Consider the following 12,449-nt stretch of genomic DNA (forward strand, 5'->3'; position numbering starts at 1 on the left):
TTTCATGCAACTGTTTTATATCCCATCCGTACTAAGTGTATCCTCAATGCCATTAGTGAGCTGGCGTGAGCCAGATGCATGGGTTCCAGTCAGCTGTTTGCGATTGTGGGAATCACGCAGATCATGTAATTTCGGCCTTTTGGGTTAGGATATTTGTCAATTTCCCATTCTGAAATGTTTCTAATTAGGCTCATATGATACTTCAATGGATAGCGCATCAGTCAGTATACTGCATCGACTATATATTTATATTCCCTGCTAATCATTGGAAAATATGGCTTCTCAGCTCACAAGGCTAGGTGTAGATACTATTAAAGGGACGTTCATTTCTTAGAGTTATAGAACCATTCTGTATATCATTTAGATTTTACAAATCTGTATAATTTATGTTCTCCCCGATCCACAGCAGACACTGAAGTACGGATTACATTTATGCCACGCATCAGCTGCATAGTGGGTTTCCTCTCACATGATATCTTCGCCCCGACATATATTATTTAACTATACGGATGTTTAGCTGCTATGAGATCTTTTACTATCTACAGCGAGGCATTGTTTACTCTGGCGCTGAATCACCGCCGATTTAGTTTCTCCCACGCCATCCATCGCCAACCACGCTTTTCATACATTATCATCTCAGGAGAATCATTGCACTGCTGGCATCGCGAGCATTGTTCGTATCTAAAGGCAGAAATTCAGATTAAGAACTTTATGGAATAAAAAATTTTGAGATTGCCGCAGAATAGTCCATGCAGACTATGCAAGTGACGGAATGTGTATCGTATCTAACTGAAATTTCTGATATGGCGTACATGCAATTGAGCCAACAATTCAATGGCCCTCTCGCGACCTTTTTTTTGCTTCCCGGCAGCTGGTGCTTTTGTAAACCATCATTCACTGTTATTCACGTTGCCTTTCTTCTTTCTGCTTTTCCCCTTTTGCATTAGCAAGGCCTTACTGTTGAATACATCATTATGATGGTTTACTACACCCCAAGATACATGCTGACTTGTTTGGGGCAACGTTGGCCAACGGCCTGTCCTTCAGCCATTATGGCCAACGTTAGCCAACTGATTTTCTTGCTCGGATGGCAATCGTTTGGCCCAACGATTCATACCCCTTGCCAACGTTGGCCCAGCGAGACGTCCATTTTGCGCCGACGTTGCCCAGAGGTCCAATTTTGCTCAACGTCTGGTGCCCCAGACGGATTTTTGCTCGAAGCCAACGTTGGCCACACGGTCAATTTTGCGACGTTGGCCCTCAACAGATTTTTTGCTCTGGGCGGGCCAACAGCTTGGCCCAACGTCATATTGGCGAAGTTGCCCAATCGGCTTATTTGCTCAGCTGTGCCAACGTTGGATTTGCCCCGTCAAACACTCCTCTTTGGTTTCTGCCGCTCTCTCTCTCTCGTCACTACCGAACGCCACGCACACAGCACTACCACACTCACTACGCACACTGCACACGGCACACGCACCGACGGCACACGCCACACACATCTGCGCACACACCTCTCTCTCTCTCCTCTCCTGCACACTCGCACAACTCCCAATCCTCGTGGTTCACATCTCGTCTCTCCTCTCTCTAATCTCTTCACCTCTCTACACACACGCGCACGCACCTCTCTCTCCCTCTCTCCGTCTCCTAACTTCACTAACACACACAACACGCAGTTATCGCGCCCCGACACGTCACTTCTCCAGCCTCTATTTAGCAGCACAACCTCTTCTCTCAACTCTCTCTCTGGTCTAGCGTGACACATGTATAACGACCGTAACCCTCATCTGGTATCTACCGCCTCTCATCTCTCCTGTGCAGCACATCACCACACGATACACAGGTCACACATCCTAAGTCATCTCATCTTCTCTCTATGAAACAATACATTCGCGCTTTTTGGCTGTACAGTTCTCTATCATCTCCTCCTCCCACACACCAACCACACAACTACCACAAACAATTCACATTACTCTTATCCCCCTCAAAATCGTCTCCGTTTCCTCATGCTTATGAGGGCATTGACACACCGACTTCAAACACGTAACGCCGTGATGCGCATACATTATGACCTTTATGAATCGTCGATTGGGTTGTTCAGGCAGTACACTGTAAAGGAAGAATGAACTGAACAAACAGCAAATCACCATGTCATCACACACTACACATACCTACACACACACTACAGCACAATCACACGGCAGTTTCTCAATACTGAGGAGAAAAGGAAGCGCTGGGCCAAATATTGGCCATTTGGTTCGGAGAGCACTACACATTAGTGTCCTATCCGCGTCGTCGCGCGGGTAACTCTCATGTCTTCACTGACACACAGAGCAGCGCATCACCATCGTCTCTGAATACTCTCTCTCTCTCTGACGAGCATACTCACGGCTCGCCCCCGTCACCTTGAGGCAAAGCGCACACGCTCGTCGTCTCGCTCTCTCTCTCTGCTGACAACATACACACTCCCTCTATGGTTCTCTCTTCTTCTCCATCTCTCTCTCGTTCTCTCTCTTCTCTCCGTCAACAATCACACAACACTTAGACAGAGGGCACTCCACCGAGAAAGTGCACTACCTCGGCCTGAGCATCGTAACGCATGTAATTGTGTATAACAGCCTGGAATCGCTGTCTGCTGCTGCTGATTTCTGAGCCCTGGTGACCCTACCCGGCAGGCGACTCGCTGCTGAACCCCTCGATCGGCCGCGAACACTGAGGGTGCTACACCAACTCCACATCACGAAGGCGATGCTGCCTGACCCTGAATCGATCGCCCCCAGCGACAAACGTAGTGGCTTTACACAACACACACGGAACCACCACATATCACTTGCGAGCGGATTGCAGTGCCACCTGTGGCCCGGCCCGTGCAGCTCCGCTTGCGCGGTAGGTATACAAACGCAGGACATCACAAACCTTTCTCTCTCAATCGAGCATATCTTTTTTTTGCACGTTCTTTTTTTTTTTTTTTTTTATTTTGGTTTTTTTTTCTCGCACAGCCATCAACTGCACTACCTCTCTCTCTGCAGACACATAACATCTTCTTTTTTTCTTTTTCTCTCATGTTCTCTTTCTCTCTCACACACACACATCACTGTGTAAATGGCGCGTTCTGTCCGCGGCGCACGATCTTTTTTAGCTCCCTGGGTCCGTTGGGTGTTTCACGCTGGCCCTTAGCGACGCCAGTGGCGCACCTCTGGCGCACACACACACAGCCTCTCTCTCTCCTCTCTGACAGCAGACACCACTCCGCCTCTGGTTCTCAGTCTCTCCGGGTCTTCCTCTCTTGTCGTCTCTGTCTGGACACGATACAGGAGACTCGCCCCGTCGATCTGTTTGCTTCCCTGCTCTCTTGTCACGAACACAACCACCCTTGCTGCGCGCCTCACGAACCTGGCGTGGCCGCCGTGCCGCTCGTCCTCAGAAGCTGTACTAAACACACACGCACAGCCTCTGCTCTCTCTCACACAACACGACACAGTCGCCCACACGTGAGCGTGTGGATTGCTCCGATTCGACGGCTCGTCTCGCATCCTCACCTCCGTTTGGAAACGTGTTGAGCGCCGTTGGGATAGGTTAGGCGTGACGTTTTGTTTAATTACGGTTGTTTATCAGCACAAACACACTGGCTCTCTCTCTCTCTCTCTCATCTACAGCAGAAACACATATCATTGAAGACTGATGAGCAACGTCGCAGAAGTCCTGGGATAGCGTCTCTCATCTCTCAATCGATACACAGCACGACAGTTGATACCTGAATTAAATAGGCCGAGAACGCGTCGTTGTTAAGAGCGAGCGGCCTTATCAGCGCCGTCTCTGTTCTCCCTCTCGCATCTTCTTTATAGATTTTCTTCTGCAGTCATATCATCCATCTCTCCGAGGCTCCACCGTTCTCTCATCTCTTCGCATTCATCTGCTTCTCACATGAAAGCCAGGTTTCTATTGATTCAGGCAAACTTACGCGTTCATGAGCATCTAAGGTTAGTTGACTTACGCACACATGCTCGACGTGCACGCCACCTGCGGCACTGCGACGCACTGCGCCGCACAGCAAACGGCACAGGGCACGCAAGCGAGCACGCCACACACACACACGAAGATCACAAAGACACTCGCTTCTAGCTCTATCTCTCTCTCTGACACACACACACACACACACACACACACACACACACACACCACACCTCTCTCTCTCTCTCTCTCTCTCTCACGCACGCACGCACGCACGCACGCACGCACGCACACACACACACTCAGCAATCAGCAGAGCGTCCTGTTGCGCAATCATGCGTGTATGTGTCGCAAGATCACTGTGTGAGATGGATGTCTGAACGCGTAGTCTAGCTAGTGGCTCCTCGTCCGGAACCGGTCGCGTAGCCACGGCCTAAAGAATTTCTTATCTGGAATAATGTTCCGTGAAAAAAACATGCTCGGATATAACAAAATGCAAGTGTTCAATCTTAGTTTATATATTCAATTTATTTTAACTACATACCTCATCAACCGGCTTCTTCGCTTCTTTTTGTGCTTGCTTAGCTTTAAACTTTTCAAGCTTTTCTTTCTTTTCTTGCTCTTTTTTTAATTGTGCAGGCGTTTTTGCTTTTTTAGCAGGTATCTGGGAAGCAGGTTGGTCATCACCTCCACCAACGGATGGTCCATTTATAACGCCTTCGTCAGCCATCACCAACAGATTCCCCAGTCTGAGAGCGCAAGAACTTTACCTGTTATTTTAAATGCTGACAATTAAAATCCTAACAGCCTGCACTTTATTATAAAGTTTATACACAACGTGTAAAAAATACACAACGTGTTACTAACAGTAACACACTATCACCGGTTTCATCATTGGCGAAGCATTTGCGCCACCTATATAAACGCTCAATTGTTTCAAAATGTCAGCGCCCATGCAGAAGTTGATGTTCTGTACTACTACTACTAGGTTAAAATGGTTCTCTCGTTTTCCTAGAACCCCAGAATTACATAACTCTAGATCGATTATATCTTACAGTATAAGAGCGCCAGTAAGCTACAGTCAACGCGCTCTATTGAGTACAATCAGTGCCACGAAGAAGAAATCAAAGTTGAAATGGCTTCTACTTGGGAGTGTGGTTGCAGGAGCCGGAGTAGGAGCAGTTGTCCAAATCATGATCGCACCATCATTCACATGGAATGGTACGCGCGCACAGCTGAAGCCAGAAGAAGTGTCCACGCGTCCTGCTATAACGCCATCCCGACAGGTACCCAGAAATATGTGTATATAGATATTGTGGCACAGCCCCTTAGACTTTGAATCGTTTGATGAATATTCTTTATCATCAGGATTTGTACCGGGGGGGGGGGTCCAGCGCGTAACCGCAAGCTTGGGAGCAGCGCGAAGGGGGGGGTCTGGGGGTCTCAAAATTTTGAAATTAGACCCCCTCAGATGCGTTTTCTGCGCGAGCAGGGGGGGTCCGGACCCCTGGACCCCCCCCCCCCCTGTACACGCCCCTGCGCACATGCACACACCCTCACAACGATACACACACAACGGTCCGCCGCATGCACATTCACGTGCAGACATACTCACACATCTATGATATAAATTATAATGTAGGCTAATTGAGGAGGCAAAACGGTGAGACTTTAATGCGACGGTGAAGGAGATGGAGATCCGAGAAGGTTAAGTAGGAAGGGGGTGGAAGAACTTAAAAAAAAATTTATTTCATTTTAGATTCTCAGCACAGTGGCAATTCTGGCCTGAACTGACGCTTTATCAGTACCAGACATGTCCATTTGCTGCAAGGTGGCGGGCCTTTCTTTGACTATCACGGATTTTGCTACGCATGTGGTAGAGGTCAACCCAGTCCTGCGAAAGGAGATAAAGTGGTCCAGCTACCGCAAAGTCCCGATATTGGTCTGCGAGTCTAATGGAATAAGGAACAGGTAGAGAAGGAACACTGAATAATCAATTAAGCACTTGGGGGAGGGAAGGATGGAGGTAAGAAAAGAACATGAGAGAGAGAGAGAGAGAGAGAGAGAAAAGAAAGCCAGAGAGAGAAGAGAGAGAGACAGATAGACGGAGAGAGAGAGAGAGTGGTACGTGGAGCCAGTTAACAAAAATAGGAAGACTTTCTAACTACATCCTATCACTGTAATTGCATGCATCATCCCCAAGAAATGGCAGGACCAAAACATCGTAGAGCAGACTCGTATATATACAAACACGTTTTCGTGCGTGCAGCATTTCCGAGACTCTGCCACTCATCATCAGCATCATGAAGACGTTCCTCGCTGTTAGCGGACGCCGAGCTCAGCTTTGACGAGATGCTTGGCTACTATCCGACGGCGACGTACGTCAATGATCGCGGCACCGAGTGCACTGAGGCAGCTGAACCGATACGCTGTGATGTACGGAGAATCTCACAGACACAAGGACACGAGACAGTAAGAGCACCATTAACGTTGCACACAAACTTTATAGATCCATTGCTGGAGTAAGATAAGAGATTTTTTTAACAGAATCTACAATAAATCACTAAAAGTAATAGTAGTAGCAATAATAATACATTAATACCAGGGGTTAATAATGACAAACAAGGTCTTATAAGGCTTATAATTATATAACTTATATATAATAATATAAAGATAACAAGAAAAGATAAAAAATAATGAAACATAATAGATCCATAATATAGATCTGTTTCTTATTCCTGGTGACAACAAATAGCATGCACGTTAAATCTACGCTTGGTATTGTGGTGGATCTGCACCTGTTGAATCGATACATACACACACTTCTCTAGCAAACCAATGTGCTCGAGTAGAAACACAAGTTTGAATGAAAGTCATGAGTGTACATGTTCTGGTAGTGATATTGTAATGTTAAAGCTCACAATGCGCATCCAAGACGCTAATTTCTCCAGTACTAAACTAGCAATACTGTCGTGTCATGCATAATCACACTACCTTATGACAAAATAAACTCTAGTTCGCACCATTCCACTGCGCATTTGCTTAAAACCCACAAGAAAGAGGTGAGAAAACTGGCATTCTGGCGCAAACGCTAAATTGTTTGAAACAACTTAGCTCTCACATGTTGCTACAGGGTGTTGAGCAGGAATTGTTTGTCCCGGGGGTCTTATTATATGTAGTCGTTTACATTTTAAGATAGTTGTAGTATTGTGAACTGCAGTGTATGTAACATCAAAGACTATTGAGAAAGTAATAATGGCAGCGTAATAAACGTGAAAATACGTATTGATTTTAGGCTTGATCATCGCTAACAGCGGCGAACATTGCGCTAAGCAGCGTGCAAGCGAAAAACGCACACGGGCCGTAGAATCTTTGCTACACCCGCTGGACGGTTGCCTGGCAGAGCAACGCAAACGTGTCAACAACATTGGAGCTATTTTCAAATACCTTTTATAAGACAACGCGCAGTGAAATGGGGGGAACTAGAGTTTATTTTGTCATAAGGTAGTGTGATTATGCATGCCACGAAGTATTTGCTAGTCTAGTACTGGAGAAATTAGCATTTGGATGCGCATTGTGAGCCTTTAAAGGGAAGCAATCAAACCATGTTCAATCGATTTTCAGACTCGTGTTTCTTCATTCTGCAGCTTCCAGGTGACCAGATAGTCAACGCAGAGATAATCTTTTACATGTATTAATTGTGTATAATGTGCAACGTTTGGCAATACAGAGAGGAGAAGAAGTGGCGTGAGTGGGCAGACAATACTCTCGTACACTACTTGTCGCCAAACGTCTACCGAACATCCGGCGAGGCGCTGCAGGCTTTCCGCTACTTCTCCGACGTCGGAGAGTGGGAGCGACTGTTTCCTGCCTGGGAGCGCTACCTGGTGATCTACGTTGGTGCAGCAGCCATGTTTCTAGTTGGAAAAAGATTAAAGAAAAAGTAATTGAAAACTTTTCTGATGGTTGTTACCGGAGTCCCCTGCCGGATGCTATGCTCACTAATTACCCCTGCCGGATGCTATGTCATAGAATAGGTTTGTGGTATGACGGTTGCTTACCTCACTGCACTGTTTTTGTGACAGGTACAATATGAAGGAAGATGTGAGAGAGACGCTGTATGATGCCTGTAGACACTGGACAAAACACGTGGGCAAACAGCGAACATTCATGGGTGGCGATAAGCCAAACCTAGCAGATCTGGTATGCTACAGCCCATTTATATTACTTTCACCCTGTCATCCGGCTATACATTATCATATATTACACGCACACACGCAAACTCCAATTAATTAATATACTCGTACACGTGTATATACTCGTATATTTACGTAAGAATGAATTTTGATAGTCGTTTGAGACAGACCAAAAGTTAACAATACCACACATGTTGCGTCCCCACTAACAATGTTGTCCTCGTTGCCTTCAGGCTGTGTACGGAATTCTGAACTCCATCGAGGGCTGCGAGGCATTCCAGGATGTTCTCACGAACACGAAGATTGGAGACTGGTACTACAACACGCAGCAGGCCGTGAAGCTGCATGTGGGCAGTGAGTTGCTCGCTGAACACTGCTACGACCGCTACTTCAAACGCAAGGCAAACTAGCATTGGAACGGCTTATGGCAGTCATCTATGATGTGTGACGACAAGGTCATGCAAACGTCTGGTGCGGGATGATCTCACCCGTTCATATTGTTCTTAGGAAATGGCGGATTTTATGGTCAAAGTGCCATGAAATGCGATATCTTAGTAGTCTGCAGTTGGTCACCTAGTTCTTGTGATAACGTTAAAGGTGGATTTTATTATACACAAGGTATAGCAAATGCATGAACGTATGAGAGACTGTAGCGCGGACAGCTACGTAAGCAATGGTTTCGTGAATTAGTGAGTGCTCTCATCTAGTCGCCTGTCCATTATTGCTAAGCACATTTACGTATTGCTGTTTTTGCGGTAGTCATGAAGAATAAAAGTGAATTTCTAGTTCAATTCCAGTAATTTGTCTATATAGCAATGGTTTATTTGTCACAGAGTATGCCAAATGAGGAATAACCGAATAAACATACAAAGTACAAGAAAACTACACGCAATCACAAGAAACCATTGGTATACACAATAATCAATAACACCACAATTAAAGTACAGCTTAGAGGAGCATTCACGAAATGAGAAATCTTTATCTGATAGAAACAGCATTTCTCTTCCTGCTGATTAGGTTGATTAGGTGTGTTTTACTATGAAAAACCCATAATAGATTAAAATCGCACTTTACATAGCAATGGCGCGTTACAGATGGACAGCCACAAACAACAACAGATTAAATCAACGCCTAATAACAGGTACGTAGCAGTACATTGTAAAATGTATCATTGGGTAATAATTTCGAACTGTAACTTCCTGTGTAACCTGTAATCAGATGATAATTTAGTCCGTTTTGTCCATGTGATGCACTATATGCGTGTATGATCTATTGTGGATTCATTATGACCATTTAATAGTGTTGAGCCTACACCGAATATTATAGAGCAAATTAATACTGGACGAATTTAGTTTAAGGCATCTTGGTGATACTGCGAAATTTACCCAGTATGTTTACACTCAGAAGTGCATCACGAAATATCAAAACTACAGACTACCGGCAGAGTACACATTCAATGGCTTTACATGTTTGATGAAGCATGCATAAAATACGCAGACATAGGAGAGTTGCTTATATGAGAATGTTGACGTCTTAGCTAGTAAATTTAACGACATACTAAACTATACGTTCAAATATAACCAGGAGCGCTCTTGATATAACTCGGCTCCGGCACAATAAAACACGGTTCTAATCCTACCTAACAGAATATATAGGAGCAAACTTCTAGGAAACCAATAAAGATTATATTTATACAAGAAAACGAACGTTATATTACACCACACACATGCTTACTTGCTTATACACAATCAATCTCCTACGTTTCTAATGTAGAGGATTGACAGTGAATAAACACGTACGCCGTTGAAGCCATAGCATTATAACAATTTATGAATGTCGATTTTGTCAGAAGTACACGGTAAATTGAGATTAACATGACAAACATCTGTCTTATCCTGACTCCTGATCAAGGAGCTAAATATAACAAGGAGAGGAAGCGCCGCCATATCTGGCCAAATTTGGGTTTGGCAGAGACCCTAGAACAGATTAGTGTTCTATTGTCTCTGGGTTCGGGCTGCACAGCCGTTTCAGCTGATTATGGTCCATAGATGGCGCCCTTGAGGCGAAAACGGTCTGCACAGCCGTTTCAGCTGATTATGGTCCATAGATGGCGCACTTGAGGCGAAAAGCGCACAGCCAATCCACTTCCTCTCCTTGTTATATTTAACTCCTTGCTCCTCATGACATCAACATGCGTGCACGACACGTGCTCACGCGCGAGCCTAGAGCACCGTCCTATTGACCGCAGATGCACCCCTCTGAGTGGCGCCCTCTTTAGGCATGAGCCCGCAGACTTCGGTTAGGAGTTTGATCACCTGCAGCGGGTTGGTGTTATTCGACAACTGACACTGCCGCAGCGACCATGCCGGCTGCACGTGCACCCTCTGGTGGCCGACGTGGGAGACTGACATCATGCTGGCGTTTCCCGTGAAACTCTGGCTAGCGAGCCGACGAACCTTCGCTGCCTGCCGCTGCTCCTCAAGCTTGTACTTGCGCTGCGTGAGCGTGTGGATGCTCACGATTCGACCGCTCAGCTTCGCATTCTGCCTCACCTCCTGTTTGGAAACGTGGTGACGACTCGTTAGATTAGGTTTAGGCTCGTAAGTTTTGTTTAATTAAGTCATGTTATGTTAATACATGGTGAGTCATGGTAATACTTGATTCGAGAGTCTATGAATCTCTGTAAGGGAAGCTTAGGATGCTGATACCTGATTAAATAGGCTGAGAATCTGTGTTAAGAAAGCTTAGCGTGCTGTTATTTTATTAGATATCCTGAAAATCACATTACGAAAGCTTCAGGTAGTGATACTTGATTAGAGAGGCTAAGTATCTCAGTTATAGCAAAACCTACGCTGTATCCATAGCAAATCTAAGGTAGATTCTAGCATTTGGTACTTGATATCAGTCAAAGAGAGGGCGAGAGAGAAAGAAAGAGAAAGAGAGAGAGAGAGAAAGAAAGAGAAAGCGAGAGAGAGAGAAAGAGAAAGAGAGAAAGAGACAGAGAAAGAAAGAGAACAAGAGAGAGAAAGAAAGAGAAGGAGATATAGAGAGCACTGGTGGTTTCCCACAATCAGTAAGAAAGCCACGACTTTCTCTACACGATTACCTCGGCTTTGCCTGCGTTGAGGCAGAGTATGGCCAGCAGATTACACGTCTGCATGAAGATCTTTAGTCCCTTCTCTCTGTAGATCATCATAAGATCTACGAGTGTGTCCATGCACGTCGGCTCATCCGCCACAGCGCACAGCGTCTTGTCATACTGCAAACAACAACGCACATCGTCAAGGATGTTCCTCACTAATTAATTGGAATCTGGTAGATCTAGAGACAAGTGATCAGCCTCAGAGTGTGGAGTAAGAATCATAGAATAATACACTAGCATAGCCACGGCGCACAGCGTCTTGCCATACTGCAAACAACAACGCACATCGTCAAGGATGTCTCTCACTAATTAATTGGAATCTGGTAAGGACAAGTGATCAGTCTCAGAGTGTCAAGTGAGAATCATAGAATAATACACTAGCGTAGCAAGTAATGAAAATTCATTCATTCATTCTCAGCCGTAATTGATCTGTGAAATCGACGCGATTAACCATTAACCCTAACCATAACGATTAACCGTTAATAACTATTAACCCTAACCATAACGATTAACCATTAATAACCCTAACCATAACGATTAACCATTAATAACTGACGGTATCGGCCGGCTGAAACCAAAAAACCCAACTGCTGGCGATTATTTACCTTTGCAAGGTTGAACAGGATGCTGACGGAGTAGTGGATCAGCTCCATGTTGGGGATGCTGCGGTTGCATCGTCGGATGAGCGTGTAGAGCACGCGAATGCCACCGCTTGCCGCCACACGCTCGCAGCTGACCGGAGACCAGCGCGTGACGACGTCTGCTCACGAAGACAAACACACACACGGAGGACGGGTGAGAACGTGCGCACCTTTTCACGGGCTTCTCTTTTTGTTTCTTTATCTACGATCGTGGAGCATGGGCCCTCAGCAGCTGCGTTGCTTTGGTTTCATTACAGACTTTTCCCCAGCAAAGCTACACTTTGTTATGCGGGTGAGGTTGTTGGCCTCATGCCAGCAAGATAAACCAATTTCTACAGCAGGTGTAGTCTGAAGCACATGGGGATAATGTGCCTTGCTCAAGGGCACAACAGCAGTGGCCACAGTGAGACTTGGACCCCAGACCTTTCCGCTCCTAGTTAAATGTGGTACTTACTGGACTACCACTTACCCCACCATTATATGGTATCAAGAGCTCATAATAGAGAGCTCTATTATGAGCTC

The 12,449-nt window shown here is 45.6% G+C and overlaps 3 protein-coding genes across 3 annotated transcripts in view; 1 reads left to right on the plus strand and 2 right to left on the minus strand.

Annotated features, from left to right (window-relative positions):
* LOC106809253 (valine--tRNA ligase-like) overlaps nucleotides 1–4,847 on the minus strand; it is a 24,347-nt gene extending 19,500 nt beyond the window's left edge. The window contains exon 1 of the mRNA XM_014812260.1: nucleotides 4,493–4,847. Coding sequence (XP_014667746.1) covers nucleotides 4,493–4,678 — 186 coding nt within the window. The 5' untranslated portion in view covers nucleotides 4,679–4,847. The remainder of the gene's footprint in view (nucleotides 1–4,492) is intronic.
* Nucleotides 4,848–5,083: 236 nt separating this feature from the next.
* On the plus strand, nucleotides 5,084–8,944 carry LOC106809247 (prostaglandin E synthase 2-like). Its single transcript, XM_014812254.1, is given in 9 exon segments — nucleotides 5,084–5,234; nucleotides 5,716–5,795; nucleotides 5,798–5,919; nucleotides 6,218–6,281; nucleotides 6,283–6,326; nucleotides 6,361–6,420; nucleotides 7,679–7,891; nucleotides 8,034–8,151; nucleotides 8,378–8,944. Coding segments are annotated over 9 exon segments (1,029 nt in total). The 3' UTR covers nucleotides 8,555–8,944.
* Nucleotides 8,945–10,235: 1,291 nt separating this feature from the next.
* Nucleotides 10,236–12,449, minus strand: part of LOC106809248 (abnormal spindle-like microcephaly-associated protein homolog) — a 25,232-nt gene continuing 23,018 nt past the window's right edge. Inside the window, exons 24-26 of the mRNA XM_014812255.1 lie at nucleotides 11,892–12,046; nucleotides 11,251–11,403; nucleotides 10,236–10,699 (exon numbers count right to left, since the gene is read on the minus strand). Of these exons, the coding sequence (XP_014667741.1) occupies nucleotides 10,367–10,699; nucleotides 11,251–11,403; nucleotides 11,892–12,046 (641 nt within the window). The 3' untranslated portion in view covers nucleotides 10,236–10,366. The remainder of the gene's footprint in view (nucleotides 10,700–11,250; nucleotides 11,404–11,891; nucleotides 12,047–12,449) is intronic.

Source organism: Priapulus caudatus, unplaced genomic scaffold, assembly GCF_000485595.1.
Source record: "Priapulus caudatus unplaced genomic scaffold, Priapulus_caudatus-5.0.1 Scaffold340, whole genome shotgun sequence".
NCBI lineage: Eukaryota > Metazoa > Priapulida > Priapulimorpha > Priapulimorphida > Priapulidae > Priapulus > Priapulus caudatus.